Raw genomic sequence first — 22,527 nt, forward strand, 5'->3', positions numbered from 1 at the left:
GTTACTCGCAAGTATACCAACTTCTTGAAAAAAGCTTAAATAGATGACAGCAGGCACCAGGCTCTCTCAGTCCCCAGTGTAGAGCTTTAATAATTAGAAATTTCACACGCACTAGAATAAGAGCTTCAAATACAGTAATTGTTTTAATAGGAAGTACACTTGGAATTCATCTGTAATCATCCAACTAAAGCTGGGTGTACGATGGCATGTTCCAGGCCCCAAGAGCCCGAACAGGCAGACTAGCATCTAAACTAGGGTTTGGACGAGCGTCCCTGGGGCTGGGCTTTCTCTCCCTGGAGCTCAGGCAACCTGCTGGATTCAGCTCAATTCCCCAGTCTGTGCTTAAATGAGAGGTGCTTTACTAATAGACACCATAGCACCAGCACAGTGCTGCTTCTTCAGATGCAATCATACCAGTAAGGCTGTTCTTGATGCCGGTTAGTTCGAAAGCAGCACCAATAACCAAAATAAGCAATACCAGTACAAGCCCAGTTTTGTCAGCCCAGCACTGGGGCTTGCAGAGGCACAGCCTGGCTGGTTTAGGAGTAAAACCCAGCGTGCTCCAGCCTGACTCTGATGTGGAGCCTGTAGCATACCTTCAGCTGAATACTTAAGTGAAACAGGGAACAACTTTTACATATGGACTAGTCATTGGCAAATTAACTCTTGGCTGAGCTGAGGTTAAGCGAGCACCTCTTTTCTCATGTCCTTTTTATTTCAAGAGAGTGATCACCGCACTAACCGAACTGTGACTACACTCTGAAAGTTAGTTTTCAATCCTAAAAACGGAGAGGTCTTTCGAATTCTCATAGCAAAGCCAAAATTCTCCAGAACAAGGCAGCAGCTCGAGAGCCATATAAACAAAGGACAAATTAATCCCTCTTTACTTTGCTACTCTTGGGTTTGAAGGCTTGTAAGGCAGAAAACCTTAACATTTCCACTGACGACTGTCAGAGACTCTGAGTTCAATAGAAAGCAGAGTATATTCCAAGAACTTGGCAGGATAACAAGGTTTCTTGTTATCTTACGTATCACGTGAAAATATTACCCAAGAAGAAATGTAAAACTATGGCAGTTTATCATCTCAGCCAGCTGAAAACAATGGATATCTGAGCAGCAGAACCATAACCAAGCTACATTTGCACTGACTGTAGTGTCTAGCATTAGCACACAATAGGCTGGAGGAGGCACTTTTGCGCACCTGCTTAAAAAAAAAAAAAAAGAAAAAAAAGAAGAAGATAAAGAAAAGCCATGGGGCTCCAGTTAGACAAACAACCTGATGCTCATCCAGCACAAGGGCTGCCTGATTCATTACACTTGAAGGCTGTGGTGACAACAGCAGGTATGAAGGAAAGAAAGTGATTAAGTATGTAAGAATTCAGCTTAGCCATTAATTTCAAAAGCACAGCAAGGAATGACTCCCCTGAAATGCATTCAGTAGAGGGAGGTTTTTTTTCTGTCATCAGAATGAGAAGAGGGTAAGATTTCTTGGCAAGAAAAAGTAAGAACATATTTCAGTAGATATCATCTGTCTTGCACAAGAATCTTCTCCTGCTGCCAAGGAGTTGCAGAAATTTGACAAACTCTCTTCTTCAAACTGAGTTTCTTCTGCCCCAATGGTCTTCCACAGTCCCTTCTGAAGAGCAGCAGCATTTTTGCTTTGAAGTGGGGAAGGTCTGTGGCATTATTAGGAGGCAGATCTCACAATCCTCTTCCCCAACATCAGCAAAGGAATTACCATCCTGCTGGTAAAACAACAGAAATGTGTGTGCTGTAATCAGAGGCTGCATACAGACAAGTATCACTGGCGCAAGTGTTTAATGTGGGATACAGATTGTCACAATCAAAGGTCTGCTCAGTTTTACGTGTCCTGTGATGTGGGGTGCAAATTACACCAAGGAGTAAGATGTTTACCTCTCTATTCTCTTCATGCATAAGTCCCCCCCAGTTGCATCTTTAGTAGACTGATGTACTATTTGGTAACTAAATATGAAGTGGAGAAGCCACATGATGAAACTCTTCCAATCCCCAAGGCCACCACCTAAGTAAAATTACTTCTAAGTGATTTTTTCCCCCCTCATTTTCTTCCTCATCAGCACAGGTACTTTTCTAACAGTTCAGCTGCTACTTAATTTTAAAATTGGGAGCAGGAATTGTTGCACTATTTCGTATTTAATTTCAGGGCATGTATGTATTGAAAACAAGGTATGACTGCAAGCTGTGTGTGCCTTCAGCAGTAACACTAACAGCAAGGATGTGAGGGCAATGGCTGCAGTGTCTTCTGGCTGCTCACCCAGCCAACAACTCCACTGCCAAGCCTTCTGTCCTTCTGCAGCTTGGGTCAGCTGAGCTCTCTCAGGGAGGGTATGTTTACCTGTACAACAATTTCCCCTCGCATTTGCTGCACATACAGCTCACACAGAGCCCAGCCACAGACATTTGGATACAGAGAGTATCGCATCTCCTCGGCCGATTGTTCAGATACCATCTGCTACAGAGTGAACGCTGCTGTCAGTAATCGCTGCTTGGAGGCCTCTGAGAAACTCCTCTGGTGGTGAATACAGGTCTCATGCGATACAGTGTCCATACAGCAGAGCTGCAGCCAACAAGAATTTAATTCCTTATTTGAGCTGAGGGAAGAACTGACCCACTCCTCAAGTGAGGCCCATGTTATGCTCTGCAAATAAGCCTCCCTTGTGCTGCTGCACTCCATCGATCATGGTGATAAATGGGTTCTCAATCTGCAGAGACATTAGGTTGGCACTTCTGGATTGCTGTGTCCCCACTAGGCAGTCGCAGTTAGTTAGGCACTTAGATGATGTGTGAGGAATTTACAAAGACTTAGTTTAGTTTTCAGTCTCCTTTCTCATGAGGAAAATAAATTACTTTACTTCAAAGAGTCTCACCTACTTGACATTAAATAGTTGTATATAGCTGTAGTTGTATTTACCACTAAGAGCAGCAATCCAGTTGCCCATCCTTTACTGTATTCTTCTCAGATGGGAAAGCATGGATTCTCTGCAAGTTCCCCAGATTTGTTCTGTGAGACTTCACATCACTAAATAAAATGGTTTCCTTTCTCCAGTTTTAACTACCCATATCCTGTTTTCCAAAAACATTAGTTATCTTACTGAAGCACGAAGACAGACGTGAATGTCATACAAAAAAGTTCCTGAGTGTATTTCATGAAGAAATAAAACTGTTACAATAAACATGGATTTGTTTTCTTCAGGAAGAAACCTGTTTAAGACTTTCCAAGCAGAGAAAGAGCTTTCAGATTTTCTGTTAGAGCATGTTCTTGCTATGCATTTGTTAAAAATAACTCAAACGGGTGCACTAAAAGGGTACTTTTTATAGGCTGTATTATTAATACATCACATGTCCAAAAGTCAGGTTGCCCATGAAATAAACCTTGTGAATATAGCCGAATACAGTCACAGCATGTATGATCTGCACAGCTTCTTCTGCAGGATTTCTGCCTCCATTCAGTCACAAAGATGACTGGTGCTCTGGATATTCATCCGGGGGAGCTAAAGATGCCAGGCTTCTGCTCACTCTACTGCCAATGCTATCAGCAAAATCTCCACATTATTTTCTGTACAAGTTGGAAAACTAGTAGCAAAGTAACAGAGAATATGCTTTAGTGGTCAAGGAGATAAATACCATTCTGGAAAATGGACTGTCTTTCTTCTTCTCCTGCCATTATGTCTCTGTGTGACACAGGGCAAATTTTTAAAATCAAATTTCCACAGGCAGTCACGAATTGTTTGTTCCTACTCTTCCTCACACCTGCCTTGGGATCTGGATGCTAAAGATCAGAATTTCTGCTCTGTCAGAAATGTTAAGCAATTACAGTTTCAATACCAGTAAAATTATCTATTGCATGTATCATTCTTAAATAATGCTAACTTTTCTGAAAATCACATCCACGGCACATAAACCCAGTATGCAAAATTATGGTCACTTTTATCTTAATCTCTCTGCACCTTAGTTCCGTACCTGTGAACCAGAGATAAGAACAGCTCATCGATTACCGCTTGTGAAGCACATGACTACAGCAGTGATGAGTATCACTGGCAAGCCCAAGGGAACATTCATATCACTGTGTTCAGATGAGGGTCTGAATGGTATGATGTACCTCACACACGCAGAGGAGCAAGGACAGAACAAAATACTGACTCGCTGCATTCTGCACACCAAGCAATACAGGAATCCTGCAAGGACCATTACGCTAGATGGGGATTGAAATCAGTCACTTGGCAACTTTTCCAGCAGCACGCTCTACCCTTTGAAGGCAGAAGCCCTAAACATACACTGATACACTTGTTTCCTCTTTTTTTTTTTTTTTAAAGCCAACAAACTGAATAAAACAAACTTTGTGCTTCGGTATCACATGGGTTACAAGGAGACAGGATGCTTTGGCTCCACTCTCTACCATGTCAACGAACACAGCGCCAGAAAGGAGTAATGGGTTGCTGCATCCAGGGTCCCAACGCTAGATGGGAATGGGATACACCTTGTCAGTGGCTGCCTCAGACAATTTGCTGATGAGCAAAAGGAAGGGTTGTGTTGGGAGTCCTGGCCTCCACTCCTGATTTCAGAGGAAGTGTACTCAAGCAACCATTGATCTGAGTACAACTCCCCCTAACTGCCCCGATTCCTTCCGAGCACACAGCAAGTGGATGATGCAACTGTGGGAGAGTTGTGGAGGGAGCAGACTATGTGGGGTTTAAATATTTGCTACGCTGTATTGATTCCCATTCTCTGAAAACTGAGGGCTACCTTATAAGTGGGCCAATACAGTAAAAAAAGATGGGTAAGAAAGTTCTTTAACAGTTCTTTAGGCACTGGTCAAGAAATGAGTTAACATCCTTTTAAAAGGTCTTGCTCTGACTAATCAGTAACAGGCTCACCAAACATACAGAGGTGATTCCAGAGAAAACAATTCTGCAGCATGCGTGATGTTTAGATGTGGTCATAGGCTCTTTAACCAGCAGGGAACCATAAATATCCAGATGTTGGGCTACATCTTGATGGTTACAGTGTGTGCTGGCAAGGAGAAAAAGTCTAGAAGCAGGCAGTTATCAAAGGAGATGGAACACCAAGACTGCAACTTTGCAAGATGCACAAAATAAACTGGTATATGCCAACTTAATACCAGTTAAAGCACAGTATCACCAAAAAGGGGACAACTTGGGCCTTTTTCTTAAATGTCTGTTTGCAGTTCTCCATCTCTATAGCTAGTGAATCCGCTGCTCTGGAGAGAAACAAGAAAGCATATATTCCTACATGGTGCTTTAAACCAGATTCAGAGATGGTATCTTGCCGTGTTCTAGTAAGATGTCTCAGTGCATTGGAGTATGTCATCAAAAGAGCATGCATGATCATGATTCTGAACATCTGCACCATTTATTACGTGTTGTACCCCTTTCTGGGATTTCAAGAAGGGGCAGTTGATTTTTAAGTGAAACTTGGTCTGTGTGTCAAGCTCGGAAAAGTAATGCTACCATTCTTTCTCATTCACCACAAATGCAACTCCTGGTCTTGAAGCTTCATTTTGATTTCTGATTAGAAGACGACGGATCACAATGCAAGCCAGTAAATCTACAGCAACAACTTTGGGCATGTGTGTCTACTTTCATAAACAAAGTGGCTGCTGTTGCACGAAGAGACTTTCTGAGCTCTTGTGGTTTACCAAAATGAGTGCCGTGTATCACACTTCTAGGCTCCAAGATTGTGGAATATGGTTCCACTGCACACTGCGTATGTTCAGCCTTCTTTAACTGGCTTTGAAGCCTTTTCTAAGCAGCTGTTACACTACTTGCACTAAAAAAAGTACAGGCTCCCCTTTAACCATATAAACCTGTATTTTTCCCCTCAGATTATGACTTTCACAGCTCTTGTGTATAGAACATATGTAGCTGAAGATCCATACTGCACACAGAAACAGCACAAAACTAGCAGTCCAAACACAAGACTAAGAATCAGTACTCATAGTTCCAAATCAGACCAAATTGACATGGTACTGGACCTGCGGAGGACAGGCTGACAATTTTAGCCTTATTTGACAAATCTCAGCAAAATTCCAAGAGTATGCTGCTCTCAGCTTTGTTAAAAAAATAATTAATATGCCTACTTTATACAATGTGAAAACAAGACACAGAAAAGCTAACCCAGTATTTCAAAGGGATGCCACAGATGAGAGGGAGAGGCGGGGCTGGGATTAGAAGTAGCAAGGCCATGCTGGTTTTCAGGAGGAATTTATCCCTAAGTCAGACGAGGTACCACGTCCAGTATATTAAAAATCTAAAGAGAAGTTCCGTCACTAGTGAGCATTCACTCCTCATACCATCTCCAAAAACAGTATGCTGTACCAGTGGAGAATAATTATCAACCTATAGAGGGCAATGGAGGAAAAGAAAATGAAAAAGGTGAAAGAAAAAAAAGGAACTGAAACCATTAGACAATATATCTTCTGAACGACAATCAAGTATTTACATTTTGCATGTGTCAGTTAATCAGATACACTCCAGAAAGACACTAGACCAAAAAGGGCAGATGAAGACTATAAACAGACTTTTTGAGGTATAATATTTACACATAGGACATAACAAGTGCTGAACTAAGCATCTAAACTTTTGGCCGCTGCTGTGACAGTCAGAAAGGACTGCATCAATTAAATCAGACTGCAAAGAGCCATCTCCCCAGAGCAGAGAGGGCTTTTGTTAGAGGCATAATTTCCCTCTCTGTAGCATGGCAGGCTGACATGAGCTGGTCACTGCACACAAGCTCCATCCCTCTGCTGCAGAACTTTGCTTTCTGATCTCCTGCTGTCTTCTATGCCCACAGAAAACAGTTTGTGTGGATCACCAAGCTATCACACCCACCTTCATGTCCTCTAGGAGAGCCTGCGGATCTTCAATGCCTTCTGGAACACACTTCTTGTTCTCTGGGAGAGATTCAAGCTTTTCCACCAGGGCTTTTAAACCCTTCAGTTCAAATTCTGTGAGGTGAGTCCATTTGGTTGAAACTTCCGTAGCTGGAGACCCCGTTGGTGTTTTGGGATAGTCCGTGGGGGTCGTTGATTTTACACTGTCATCTGACTCATTAGACAAAGTTCTTTTCAGGTATCTCATTACTGTGGCTTTTTGTTTTCTTCCTGCACCCTCCTTCCCTTCGGAGTGGGTGCTGTTGGGGGAGGAGGAGCCATCCACCAAGGATTTGGAGTTCTTATCCAAGCTGTCATCCTTCTCCTCCTGGATATGGGCATCACAAGATTCTTCATCCATGTCTAACCACGAATCTGATGAATAACTGTCTGTGCTGCGTTTTCTTTTTGCATCTGAAAGTTAGAAAAAGAATGTTAAAATTTTACCTGATGTCATTCATAGCTTAAAGACTTCTCTACCACAGGGGCTAGGCACTGCCTATTTAAAAGGGCACTGGATAATGCCTTGTAAGTATGTGATAGGAATGGGCTTTATTCAGCTGATTTTTAATTGGGGTGGGGGGTGGGGGTGTGTGTGTTTGTTTTAATGCTGGTTTTCATTAACATCTACTCAGTTCAAATGACTGGGAAACATTTAAGAAAAACTTATGCTTTCTTCAAAGCTTCAGTCCTCTATGCCTTCAATTAAGAGTAGGCAGAGCTCTTAAGTCACACACAATTAATTTTCTCGCAAATCCAAGAGACCAAATTCGTCAGCATTACAGCTGTAAGAGGAGAGTTAGCACTGAAAGAGGGGAAAAATGATGGGAGAAAGCACTTCGAAACACTGTACATCATCATTCTTCCAGGAACTCTGCACAGCACAAAATCAGCTTCTCAGTACTTTTCCTCTTTGCGAGCAACTGTTGGTAAAATAAGAACCACCACTTGTTACTGCATGAATACTCACTGCTCTTATCAGACAGAGGATTACAATTATGCTTATTTTACAGAAACGCTGAGAAATGCGGGGACTGTCAGAGTTACATGATACTGTTTTTCTTAATGCAGTCCCTGATACATTCTAGGTACTTTTCAGGAAAATTTAAAGGCAAGTTTCCAAGTCTAAATAACTATTAATCTTCGTTTTATACTAGGTTTCCCCCTAAAAATCCCAACTATTACTCAACTCTGTGCAATCAAGCAGTGAAAGCAATGTAGGAAACTAGCGGCCAAGGTTCCCTAAAGCACACATCTTTTCTTATTTATTAGACACAATTTCCTTTACTAAGCGAACAACATTGAATGCAGACTAGCAACAGCAGGACTTTCTGTGGAAAAGACAGTTAACACTGACAACACCCAGTTAAGTCAATGTGAATTTTAATACTGGCTGAAATGGGTATGAGATCAAGCTGCAAACGAAAACACTCTGCAAAGGAAACAGAAGTCATACAGAAAAAGTGAGTGAACAATTAATGAAAAGTTCCTTTCACAGCTTGCATGCTTTCCAAGGCAGTAGCTTTGGATTAGGACAATGTGAATCATGCTTAAGGAAGGATTAAACGGACATTAAAGAAAAAGCACAGCATCCGGTTGTTTAACAGTGAGATTCAAAACAAACGCTGAAGCCCAGTTCCAAGCTGGCAAATGCATTCTTATCACAGAGAAGCTCGTCTCTTGCATAGTCTATACCATCTTCTTGCAAAATATACATGTTACTTGTCATCTGGGTAACAAAGATTCAACAGGCAGTGGCAGAGTAACTGTCTGAGGGCAGCTTGCCTAGCTGCTTAGCTTTGCAGTTGCAAATAAAAACTGTAATGCCAGGTGCACCTCTATGTGTTAGTGCCTGAGAGATAAGAGTTGGCCACTTCATACTTCTCAGGGCAAGAATGCTGTTGCTACAGTGTCTGCAAAAATCAAGCATCTCTGTCCAGTCACATTTGCGTTTTTCTTCAGAACCAGAATGGCCATAAAATTACTCCTGAAAGGCACATTTAAGATGAAATGCCTGTGAAAAGCTGGCAGTTACAAAAAACGTCAGCTACCAACACGGCTGGCCACAGCCAAATCCAGCTCCATCCACAGTGCAGGCTAACTTCCTCCCTGCACCCTCCCAGAAAAGCTTCGCCATGAAGAACAGCAGAGTTTATTTTGTGTGCTGAGGTGGTGGCATGCAACACTCCAAAGCAGCTCCTCCTCTCTGGTCTGTGCTAATACACCCCCACGCTTCTCTTAGAAAAATAAACAGGATTAGAAAATATCTTAACCACAGTATTTAAAAACCACTAGGTTATCCAACTTTTATTTAACACTGTTTTTTCCTTTGTCCACAGTAGCTAGCACACTTACCCACCTCCAAGGCTACATAATCAGCTTATGTCATTCTCTCATTTTACAGCTGAGGAAACAGATGCTTGGGAGAAAGCACGATTTGCTCATTGTCACACATCAAATCTAGGGCAAAACCAGGAATCAGAATCCAGGCTCTTGGATCCAGGGCTGGAGCCCCTTCTCTAAGCCTTGGGTGAGCTATTTTACAATTGACTGAAGCCCAAAAGCCCAGTCTAGAAGGCAGAAGATGCCAGTGACAAAACAGAAGGTGAAAGCTTCACACACCCCTATGCTACCAGTACAGTGTCATTAACAGAAATTGGTATAAATCCACACAAAGAAAATTATGTTTCTGTCTTCCTATGCTGTGGCACTGCTGAACAGGAACTAATGGCTGTAACTGGGGCAAATCGCAAGTGTAGACAAGGCCTAAAGAAAGAGAGGGAGATCATGTTATGGAGGTGTGAATAATTTACTCCAAGTAATGCTCTGGTGCTAAGAGAGAACAGCCTGCAAGAGAGATCTCCACTTTTTGCCTCTTGCTCTAATCCATGGAAACAAAAGGCAAGCGAGGAGTGGAACACCACAGCATACTGAGGGCCTATTCCCATCAGAAGCAAGCACACAGGGGGCCCAGCAATTCCGTTCTGCCAGCTGCCACCGCTTCCCTGCCACCGGCTGTGTCTGCACAAGACAGGCCCTGCTGTGCCAGCTACTCCTGGGTATGGACAGACAAAAAATAATCCAAATCTACCCTCAAAATGAACCATCACCAAACAAGTGCCCTGTAGCCTGTTCTCTGCAAGCCTGGCAGTTACATGATGCCTGGCCTAACTTTACCTTTGGGGACAGGGCTTGCTATTAACCTGAAGCGTAGCAGTCTGTTCTGGAGCACTAGGGGATTACAGAACTGTTGCACCGGCAGATTAAGAGTGGACTGCTTTCAAAAGACAACTACTGTCTGCTACTGCTGCTAATTTTAAAAAAAAAAAAAAAAAAAAAAAAAAAAAAAAAAAAGAGAGAGAGAGGCAGCCAAGGAAGTCAATAATGGAAGGATAACTTCAAGGTGAGGAAGGTTCAATTTTGTGTTTTCAAGTTTTTGTTGTAATGCAATGTGCCGTGATTTTTATTTATTCATTTTAATGAAAACAGTATCTGACGGAGAGTTATTATGCTGTGAGCTGAGGCTCTACATAAGCATAATATGCATTTACTTTGTCAAGAAGCATATTTTAAGCACTGTATTACCAGGCTCCACTGACCTCGAGGTTGTTGGTTTATAAAACCTCTCCATGGAAAAGAGCTCCTGCTACCTTTAACTATGGTTTCTTCTTCTGAGCCAATGCACCAGCCAACACCAGGTTAGAACTCCATTTTCAGAGTGGTTATCCAGTCTGGGCTCCCATATGACTTAGAGCAAAAAGACCTTCACCCCTCTCCATCTCAAAGCAAATAAAACCAGCTTATACAAACCAGTCAGTGATATAACTCAGTGAAGAGGAGGAGCAGCACAGGCTTGACCACAGGACCGAGAGCTAGAAATACCTTTTTTCCTACAGCAGTTCACCTCTCTGCAGTTCTGGACAAATCACTTAACTTTCCCCACAGTTATCCACTTGTACAGAAGGATAATTATACACAGTTTCTTTCCTTGCTGAAAAGCAACTTGCTGTATTACAGAACTTGAAAGAAAGGGAGGGGGGTGAGGTGTAATTATGAAATCTTTCTAAACTCTTTAGAACAGTCCAGTGTGTACTATCTACCTTGCCATTCCCAGCTCCAAACCCTCACACTGTGACTCGGGAGCAGCACTTCCTATTGGTCTGCTAAAGACAGCAATGACATTTTCATTAGCAGGAAAAAAACCTGAGCATACTGGAAACGTATCACTGTATGGAGCACCCTACACAGAAATCACTCAATATAGTCCAGTGCCTGTCTATCATAAGCAAAACTATTTTATCCTCTGAGAAGAGGGAGGAAAAAAAAGATATGGCTCCTTCACCATGCCAGAGGGCATATTTTCTTCATCCATCAGGTTTAATATACAGTTGGAGCCATCCTGTTAAAATTTTAGCAATGGGAATCTTAAAAGCTGCAGGCTACAGAGAAAGCACATTTCTGATAACCCAGTATCTTCTTCCAATTACTCTTTGTCAGCTCACTCTGAAGATCCATATCTCACTGAAGGTCAATTGTGGTTGAAAACATCCAGTACAGACTCATTCATGATAAGAGTAAAAATAATGAAGACGTATCCATCCCAAAACAGTGCATGTTCAAATCTAGTAGGATACCCAAATAGGACCCCTTTCTGATTTCAACTGGCAAGACAAATGTTACAGTTGAGAGGGACAGGGAAAAGAAAAAAGGGAGAGACAGAGAGATTGTGTGCTTTCGCAGCAGCCTGTGATTGCTGTCATGTCATCATTCCCCTGAGTGTTTGCCCTCTGCGGAAGAGATCTGAAAGAGAAGAGTCTCACGTGCTAACCAGGAGCAACTGCCTGAAAACTCATTCGGGCCTGAAGAACAGGAAAGGAAGCCGTAGTCATCATCTTCCAACTCCTTTAGAAGGGCAGACGTTTTTATTTAGGGAGTGGGAGCACTAAGGTTTTAGCTTTGCCTACAATGAGATGTTGTTTGTTTTTTTTCCTGTCCGAGGTTTTGTGAGTCAAGACATTTAGAAAACAGAAATACAAAGAACAACATAAGTTGCTATACTAGCATATATATCATATATACTAGCATACACTTATCAGGACAGAGGTATTGCAACACAATCACAATGATACATTTTCACGAGTAGGCAATGTCTTGAAAGAGTCATTCTGAATTTAGCAACCTTCATGTCAAAGCAAGTAAGTACTATGTAGTGAACACACAGTATGAAAAGTCTAACAATACCCTTGAAGCACAAATGATGAACTCTGTTTTCTGCGTTCTCTATCACCACAGTAATCTCCCTTTGTTTTCCATGCAGGAGAACAGGATCTCTAGCATTTCTATGAAAACTACCACCTTGTGAATCCCAGAGGCCTTGGGCGGCATCCTGCACTCTCTCTGGTGGATGTCCTCCTCAACTAATAATCAATTGTTGAATTGTTGCTTCTTAGCTTCTGAGATCCAGGAAGACCACTGTATCAGAAGATATATAAGAAAAGAGAGCAGCACAACTCAAGGGTGAAAAATAGCAAGTTCTAGCACCCAAAAGGCAAGGTAGAAAGTAGACACTTAGAAGAAATTATGCCAAGTAAATTATTAAAAAAAAAAGAAAGAGGGAGAAACATTAAGATTATTCAGGAGCAATTTCTGAAAATGCATACAAGGATGCAAAGAATTTTTTCTTAAACCAAGGACAGAAGACAATTAAATCTATGAGAGGTCTGCAGAGAAGTTAAGTACTTTGTTTCAGTACTCTTTAAGGAGAATAATGGGAAATTCTTCATCTAGGGATATTCTCTCATGGGAAATCAAGAAATTGCTTGCAGATGGAGAAGTCTCTAAGGAAGAGACAATTTAAGGACCTTAGCAGTTCTGAAGAAAAGCTTAAAAAACAAAACAGTGAGGTTCTGGAACACTGACCTCATTTGGATCTCCTATACAACGGCAGGTGAATGATATTAAGATATACACACCACAGAAGAAACGAGTGGAATTCAAAGATTACAGTTTGCACAGATTTATTTGAGTCAAGAGGCTGGACACTGAGACCGGTTAAAAGAAAAGACAAGCAAGTATTTGAAACAGTATGACTCACACAGAACAAAGAAGCACAACTTTGTAAAGGTAAATAATGTACCTTTACTCCTTTGAATTTGACAAATCCAAAGTGAAAGATCCAGTACATATAGTAGATGTAGTCTTTTGAACCACAATCTCCAGTTAAAAAATTATTTTAAGGTTAAGACTCTGCGAAGAAATAAAAAGCAAGTTTCTGACAAAAAAAAAAAAAAAAAAAAAGATACATCTGTCTCTCCTGAAGAGAAAGGCCTTGGATGTCAGTGTCAGAGATTTTATCAGCTTGCTAATACTCTGAAGTCAAGAGATAGCAGGCAGGTGGATGAACTACACGCTGTCAGTAGATGCCACTTCGGTGAGCTGAAAGGACCGATCCATTCAAGACAGTAACAACAGCTCAAGATCTGCCCAGCCAGACACTCCCAGCACCTACCTCGACTCGGCACTCGCAGCCACCCAGTAGGGCTACAGGTCAGACCAGCTCATTAATCCTACAAATATATTAATTTTTTGTTAGGGTTAAATTTCAGTCAGATCACTGAACTGATTCATCTCCCAGGGCAGCTGCACAATCTCTAGGAGTTCATGAAACAGAGTACTCTTGTGAGAGAAGCACATTTCTCACAGTAGCTTGAAATGACCATAAGACCATGCCCAAACAACAGCAAAACAATTTAATATTCATTTTCCAGTAGGCCAACAACTGAAGCCACCATAGGAGACAACAAGCCCCAGACAATGTTGCCATCAAACCATTTTCCAAATAGCCAGGCTCCTCTTCCTGATGCCCTTGCAGTTGGTACTCTTTGAGTACCAACCGTGCAGAACAACCATTTTCCCTCTAGACACTGGACATCTATGATCCCCAGTGAGCTTTTATACGACTTGAATATCTCTCAGCTATTAACTGGACTGAGGCACATCACCAAACCGTTATCAGTAATTACTGAGCTGACCCAGAATTCACATTGGTGATTTAGCTGGAAAAGGTCCCATCTCAATATCCTGAACCATCCACTCCCCATATCTAATTTGTTCTGAAATTACACCTCAGTGATCCGGCACCCCCACGCTGCCTGCAGGACGAGCCTCTTTCCATGCCAGTGGTTTAGACAACGGGAGGTTGTTCCTTATTTTCCAAGGAATGCAGTTATCAGAGTTTTGTCACCGCTTTTTAAAGAGCTGATCTAAGGGGCTCATTCATCCTTTCCTCTCAGATGATCTTATATAACAAGAAAAATTCCTCCACACAGAGTTCCTGCATAGCTAACCCTTCCGACCAGGGTCTCACAGAGCAGAGACACAAAATATCAAGCACCCAAATTCCCAACGACCCCAAGAAATTTCCCTGGCCTATCTACACGGACTGTTAGCTTCCACTGGAGAGTGACGTCTGCCCGTAACTTCTTCAATCCCTTTTACTAAGAACTTCTACAGGAGGCACAGAAATACTTTAGTCCTCCTCCACACTTAACACATATGAGTTAAGATTTAGCTGGTGCTTGTGCTACTTTCAGCCATTCTGCACATAAAACCAGGGAGGCAACATGGCCCACCATCGTGTTCCATTAGAGGGAGGAAAAAGAGGGCAGTTCATCAAGGTAACAACTGGAATTGTCACACACTGATGTAAAGCTCCCGTCAGTGCCAAGGCAATGCCCTCCTGCTTCAGACACATCTATCCGTGTCTGCTTCAGTCCATTTTCAGCTATTGTTGTAAAGGTTTCTTTGACCTCCCCGCACTTAGGTTATAGATCATGTAGATTTGTGTAGGTGATTTCTTGGTTTTGTTATTCTGCAGAACTAGAAGTCAGTCACCAAACAGAGAGAACCAGAGTAGAGATTAAAGAAAAGAGAAGAGAACCAAGCCAGGTTTCGTGCCATAATGCATTCTGTAGAGGAGACGCTCTATAAAAGGACTAAATATCCATCCCACCAGACCACATTTACAATGCACACATTTCTGGCTACTAAGGTACTGTGCCAAACACAGCAGTAAATCCTCAACTGTTTGGCAGATCATCTCAACACAAACATTACTGAAACCAAGGAACAAATGCATCCAAAAATTATTTTTCTGGGATCCACTTGCTAAAGGAACGCTCAATAAATATAATTCAAAGTAGGCTGGCACTTCATGGAAATGCTTAAGAGTCAAAACCTTCTCCATCCCAAAATAAAGAAATAGTTCATTAGAATTTCTACAGTTCTCCTGTTCAATTTATAATCTGCTTTGCAGAAACCAAAGCAGTAACTAGCCTAAGGTGCTAGCAGCAGTTCTGAATATGCACTCAAAGGATTCACTCACCAATTAACATTGATTCTTTCTGGTACTCTTTGCTGAGGTGGCAGCGCTGGGTCACACAGGACACGTATCTCTCCAGAACATACCAGCACATTTCATAGTAGAAAGGATAACGGAATTTGGCGTGCACCTGAAAGCAAGATCAAGACTGTCAGTCCATGGGGAAGGGAGAGAAGTTTGCAGCACAAGGGCCAGTCATCATTCTCATCGTGTTATCAGGAGCACAAACAGTATGCAGGAGGGGGAGGGGAGAGAGGGTGGGAGTGGAGTGAGATGTATGCCTTCAGCATACAAAATGAGCAGACTGCCTGCCTGCCTGCCATGATAGCATCATTTCTTGGTTCACTAATTTGTATCCTCTTGGGGTGGTGGGAGAGGAAAGAGTTCGTCTTCTTGTGAAATCATGAAACTGATGGATGGCCCCTTCGGTATTATTTAGCTACTGTATAAACATAGGGTGGTCACATACAGATGTTAGTCACTAAAATTCAAGTTAAAATAAAGGTGTGTTTTTTAATTTCCTAAACACTATCACATGATTTTTATCAAAATGGCAGCATTACCTAAAATGAGTCAAGCAGGAAATACGTCTTTTTCAATTATGGTCTTCACAACAATTTCATTAAACGAACAAACAAATTCTTGATTATTGATAACTACACATTGAAAGTAAAAATCCCTTATGTGGTTTACATTTAATATTTTGGTAGCAAGTTAGCTTTTGCAACAAACAGAACAGAAAAGCAGGATTTTGAAAAAAGATCCTGTCAAGCTGTGCACTTTTTCTTATACCTCAGACCTGTTGTTCTCACACAAAAAGCTTGCTCTCCAACACCATGTATTTGTGAGACTATTTCAGATACGAAAGAAAACAAAGTGGGTTTCCTTCCTTTCCAACATAGTTTTCTATCTATGGGAGGTCACTATACCAAGGAAGAATCTGGGAAGCTCCTAAAATGCAAGAACATATGTGTATTTGTTGTGATTTGTTAAAAATGGATGCCATGCATCTTGCATGCACTTGTACTTACACTGTACACTTCTTTCTCCTGGTGGCACAGAAATTTGCATTTTGCAGGCTTGCATGCATGCATTGCACTGAGATTATAGGAACTGCTTTAAGACATTCTATGCATTTTGACTGCTCACCCAGCCAAGAGGTGCCCACTCACCTTTAGTGAAAAGCTGCACTGCACCAGAAAGGAGCATTATCTTAGAAACCCCATTTTTAAAAAACAAAACCGAAGCACAACCCCACTCCAGATCACCCAACCCCCTAAAGTCTAAACAGAACCAGTAGCCCAGCACCTGGAAACTCAGACTCAGCTCCGCAAAGCGGACACTGTCAAAGCATCTGCGTGGAGATGTAAGCATCCACCTGAGCATACCAATGACTTACTAGAATGTCCATATTTGAAAACTGTCCCCAGGGTGGACAGTCAAAGAACTTGCCTCTGTTCCCACGACACAGGAAATGCAAACACTTTTAGCAGTGAAACAAAATGTAATGAAGGGAAAATAACAGTGTATTGTCCCACTAAATGTATCACAGTGTAGGATTTAAACACTTCATGGCAATTCCCAGAAGTTAAGATCTCTTAAATTCAACACAAACGCAGCTGGCAAGTCTGAACTGCATGTTGCTACAGGTCATGCATCCAGCGATGCTGCACCTTTTCAAATGTTTCCGTGTTGTTTGTTACAAAGCACACATACCAAAAAAAGAAGGGGGGGGAAAAAAAAAGGCAAAACCCAACCAACCAACATCCCCCTCATTGTGAGAACGTTTAACCCCAGGGCCTTTTTGCATTGGAGAATATTTTTGCTTTGGTTTAGTTATTTATCATAAAGAAGAGATGGAGTCACTTATCACTATTACGGAACATAGGGGAAATTAGCCATGCTAAAATATATGCTAATAAAGGAACTCAAATTTTTCCAAGAGAGCACTGCAGGAAACAAAATTTGCAAAGAATTGACTTACAAACAGGAAGCCGCCTTCCACCCCTCAGCCTTCAAAAGGTTTTCAGCCACATGCCTGGGAATATTAAAGACATCATTGCTCAACATTTGTTGACAGATTCTGAGCTTCACCAAATTTAGTTGTTACCAATGTTAATTCAATGTGAAAGACAAGGCAGTAATGCATGCAGTGCTCCCATTATGTGTATCAATCTTTAATATTCAATTTGAGTTCCTAATTGCCTCACTATCCATGTTCCAACCCACAGCAAATCCCTCCATGCCTCTGTAATTCACTGTTTGCCCAAGAAGGCTCGGCTTTTACAAACCTTCAGAAGTAAGAGCTACCACACGTAGCAAGAGATACTGTGCAAAGATCTACAGTGCCTTTTGCCAGTAAAGCAAGTCTAACAGTGCTTTAAAAATCTTTCAGAGATTGCCTTATGGAGAAGTACATTCTTTATGATATCCTTGGACATTTATTAATTATAACGGATGTGAACTGCATTATGTACACGTCCATACTTTTTCCATTGTACACTTATGCTCAAATTAACTCTTATGGGGAGAGGGGCAGGAATAAAAGAAAGAAAGAAAGAAATTAGACATGTTCTGTGATGAATTTAAAGTGTAATATTTCATACGGACACTGCCAGAGGACTAAATCCCCCACTAGCAGGGAAATACACTAGATCATCTAATAGGCATTTCCAGCTCTAACTTCTGTGATTAATAATTTACAACCCACTGAATAAATTTTTTAATTATTCCTGTACAGCAAGAAAAATCCTCTCTGGAATATGATCCGTTTCTTCAGTTCAAAGTGAAATTATTTGAGAGACTTATATCCCCCTCCAAAAACAAAACAAAAAAAAACCTAAGCAAGGCACACATTTTCCTTAAGAAAGTAGCAGTCTCTTCCACAACGTCCATTACAATCATTACAAACTCCACTTGTGTTCAATCAATCTAATCGCAATATTGAAAAACAATTTACAAAATAATTAATCTGTCCACTTAAAACATTATCTTACATTCCAGAAAACAAAACGAGTAGCAAATACCATCATCTGTGAGTGACCACCTTACGTATATATTTTGAGTACTTTAGTCCCTATCCATGTTCAAATATTTTAACACAGTTAAATTTAGATGAGTTGGGAGTAAGTTTGACACATTCTTCCTCTTCAGTAATACAGAGCTGTAACACCCCTATGCCAAGATGATGAATCTCTGCACGGCTGCACGGCAGCCTTCTTTGCAGTTATTCAAGCTGGTCTAGCAGAAAGCTAAACAGCTTGGCCTATTTGACTAGCTGTTAATTGGCCTCTAGGAAAGCCAGACTGCAAAATGAGAGTCTCTACAAACTGTAAGGCTGGAGAATATTTGTTTACCTCAATTGCACATTAGGAGCTGTTTTCAACAATATACATGTTTTTTATTACTCCTTAAAACTATTTTTAAATGGCTATAACCTTCTTAAAAAGTCTCCCAGGGATATGAAAAATTAAGCTAGAATAAGCATGACAAGTGTATAAACTAGGCTATTTTATCAGGCTGTAAATCAGCATTACCATTTCAACCATGTATTTATTCTTGTCTTAGCTGCTAAGACAATAACAACTACACCTAGCATAAAAATGACTTTGAATATCAGCAATCAAAGATGATTAAGCATTATATAGCAGGTTTAAACACAGTGAAACCTCCATAAAATTGCTCTGTGCAAAATGAAGAGGGGAAACACACCTGTATTACACTTTGATTTGAGTGTGGCAAATTACTTCGTCAATCCCATCATGTAATTTACTTCTGTGCTATACACAATGGAAAGATCAATACTGATGAGAAACTCATTTGCAGTATGTTCACACTGGCAAATTTGTGTGAACTACACACGGTACTGAGTCTTCTATACTAGCCAGTGTATGAATAGAATTATTTGAAAAAAGAAATTACAAAATTTGATTGGCAAAGCAAATAAAGTAGTACACACTAGAATTCTGTTTTGAAAACATCTATCCCTTCAAGATTCCTGCATGATATTTTTAGGTTTGGGATGGGGGTGGGGTTATTATTTCTAAATGACAGTATTGATTTTCCTGCCTTTTATCAAACTTCTGTATGCCTTAGTTGCACAGCTTATATTTTGCTTCTGTCTAGAAATTCTTGCTGTTCTTTGACTGTTCTCACAGCTTCATTATTATACGGCTGCCTAAGAGCACAAGTTTGTGACAAGAGACAGGTACACGCTGTGCGTAACCCGTTGCTAGCACACAGCAACATACACGCATTGAAATCGTTTCTATGAAGTTGTGGTAATTCTGGGCTGTTGGCTTTCATTAGTCTTTTTTAAAAACACTGAAGTATTTTTGGAGGGAAAATGACAAAGATTTACACAGACTTTGAAGAAAATCTAAACCAAAACTGACAAGAGTAAAGGTCTGATTTGGGACTTCCAAATGTTCCGATACCCCTTTCCAAAGCACTCTGACAAGGACATTTTCAAAGAGGCAGATATCCAACTCGCAGAACTTTCCCACAGGATCAAGGTGCTAGAGACTTTTCAAAAGCATTTCAGTGTAACTGGCTGGCAAGTTCCTAGAAGTTACCAAAATACTAGACTGTTACGGGGAAAATCTGCCTCCTGGTGTAAAAGCTTAGGAGATCAAAGCTGCACCCCGCTTCCCAAGGAGAAGGGCCTGACATGAAGCACTACTGAGCAGTTACAACCCAAGGCGTGTGATCTTGGGTTGCTCAAGTCCTGTGGGAACAAAACACCAGCTCTTCTCCTACTGCATGAAAAAGAGTGTTTCCTTCCCCTCTTTCCCATAGACATCAATGGAAATAACTTGTTTCTGGCATTGATCCTTCCTTCCGGTCCTCACTTCTCCATTGTCCATGCAAGTTGCCTGTGATAGCATTCTTCCCATCAGCAACACACCCTCCCCGTGAGCATCTGCAGTTATATATCCAGCATATACACTGCTGGTTCTGATTTACAGTCACTCTGAAAACCTTCCTGTGCCTAGCACCTCTGTCTAGCCACAGTGAGCCCCTTCTTGCTTCTGCCATCATAACTTTTTCTTGTCCAAGTCCCTTTACGCTTTCGTAAGACACCTGACATTCTTGCCTTGGGACACCTACTCAAAGCCAGGCTGAACTCCACTCTGGTCTCTACCTCCATTTCTGGTCTCTGCTACATTTCCCGCAATTCCCCTGAATTTCTGCTTTTGTCGTCATCTCTCTTCCACTAAGAATTCATTTTTCTGCTTAATATTCCTTCTCTTCATTAAAATCACTCCAGGAAACTAACTGCTCCCACCACTGTGTTGCAATGTGAAGATTACCAGGCCTTGTGCCCCCTGTGAAGCAGGGGAGGCTGGGGGGAGGATATCCTTCCTCTCACTGAGTCAGAGATGTGTTTCAAAACAATACATATTTGCTTCAGACCTATTCACTCTCACTGCAACGAAAGCAACGTGGGGTAAAAGCCCACCTGGAGCCAGAATTGTGCCCTCTTGTAGAGACAAACAGCGAACTGTACCGATGTCCAAGACATACCATTTTAAGACTTTTTAGTGAAGAAGAATTGCAACTTCCTGCCATTTTTCCAGTCCAAATCTCCACGAATGCCACACCTGGCACCTGTGCCAGTGGTTTGCCACCACTGTTTCAGTGCAATGCCTCCAAAACAGCCAGCCACAAAAAGTCCCAACCTGAATTTGTACATACCAATGGCCCATCTTTGCACTGAAACGCTGCAATTGCCTTGCACAGTTTATTTATTAGCCTATTAAAACAGTGGCATTTCCTTCAGATTCTGCTGCTTTATGAAACTGCAGAGTATATGACAACTAGGTGTCCTATTTATTAATCAAGGGTAAAATTTTCACTCCCAACAAAGAGGCCGCACAGTAACCTCCTCTGAGATGTAATACTCTTTCCATCATGTAGATGCTACAGCCAGATGAACATCACAATGTTCAGATTAGTGCCCCACCCTAGACTCTCTTTATTCCAAGAAATTCTTGCATAGTATTGAGTCATTGTAGAAGAAAATCCTGCAAAGTATAGAAGCCTTCATTTCATAGCTTCTGTGCGGCTTTATCAATTCAGCTGTGAACAGTAGAATCATCCTAGTCCCAACAGTTCTCCAGGCTCAGGTATCCATTTCGGGTGTGCACAGAGAGATGATAAGCAGGGGGTTACCAGAAGTACTAGTACAAAGGTCTGTAAAGTGCTTTTGTGCAAAAGGGAAGGTGTTTATGAAAGTTTAACAAGCAGATAGAAGACACAGAAGGGACACATCTGTGGGAAGTAGGGAAAAACAGACGAGTAAATCCCACTAAAAATAGCCAGCATTTGAAAGACTCATTTCTTCACATTTACCTCGTGTTTCAATGACTTTGACATGAAGATACCGTCAGTTCTTGTTTGTCAGAAGGGAAATACAAGAGAGCAACTATGATAGATCATAGTCACAAAGAACTGTTTAGTTAAAAAGAGAGTCAAGTATCCTTACCCTTGTTCTGTCCTCAATTTCATAGATGCGAAGCTGCATGGGAACATTAAAGCTATGCAGGATATTTCCACCAAACACCAGAGAATCTACTGGAGTATAAACCGCATGTATCCACCCTAGAGAGGGAAAGCAAAGAACTGAGAATGCCTCATGCTATGTAGTATTACAGAGCAATTTATAATCAAATTTTATCAATGCCACGAACCCCATTCTGCAGGGGATGAGAGGTTAAAGCAGTGAAAGGTTAAACGGTGTGCTCACAGCCATACTTTAAGACTAGTCATAGCAGAAGGACAGCTTCTTATGTACAGTCTTATAATCCTCTGTAAATTGGGTTCTTCTATTTATTCACAGAACAGTTACAGTGTTTACTGAGAAGACACAAGTTTGTGACTCAGCCACATCCATGACTAACAAGTAAATTCAGTCTGTTCAATACACTTGGTTCTCAGATGTATCTACTGGCACCTCCAGTAGGGTTGCAAAGCATATTAGCAGTGGTGGTGGGCTAGGGCTGTGGAAGTGGACTGAGTCACATCAAACTTCTTTCACACCAGCACCAGAGCATGCATCTTCAGATGTCAACAATTTCAAATTATTATCAGCCCTCCTTCAGAGATTAAAGTTTCGTATCCTATTATCAACTTCCTGGAGCAACCAAAAAATCTTTTTCACTGCAAGCCCCAAGTTAAGAGATTTAACATGTCTAGCACTGGAGCTGATGAGACTGTT

At 41.4% G+C, this 22,527-nt stretch overlaps 1 protein-coding gene across 16 annotated transcripts in view; it reads right to left on the reverse strand.

Annotated features, from left to right (window-relative positions):
• Window positions 1–22,527, reverse strand: part of KDM2B (lysine demethylase 2B) — a 124,479-nt gene that overhangs the window by 42,023 nt on the left and 59,929 nt on the right. For all 16 annotated transcript variants that reach the window (XM_074606749.1, XM_074606752.1, XM_074606754.1 and 13 more), the window contains 3 exons: window positions 21,796–21,911; window positions 15,312–15,438; window positions 6,888–7,342 (listed from right to left, as the gene is read on the reverse strand). In XM_074606749.1, the coding sequence (XP_074462850.1) occupies window positions 6,888–7,342; window positions 15,312–15,438; window positions 21,796–21,911 (698 nt within the window). The remainder of the gene's footprint in view (window positions 1–6,887; window positions 7,343–15,311; window positions 15,439–21,795; window positions 21,912–22,527) is intronic.

The sequence above is a fragment of the Larus michahellis genome, chromosome 13 (genome assembly GCF_964199755.1).
Source record: "Larus michahellis chromosome 13, bLarMic1.1, whole genome shotgun sequence".
NCBI classification, from domain to species: domain Eukaryota; kingdom Metazoa; phylum Chordata; class Aves; order Charadriiformes; family Laridae; genus Larus; species Larus michahellis.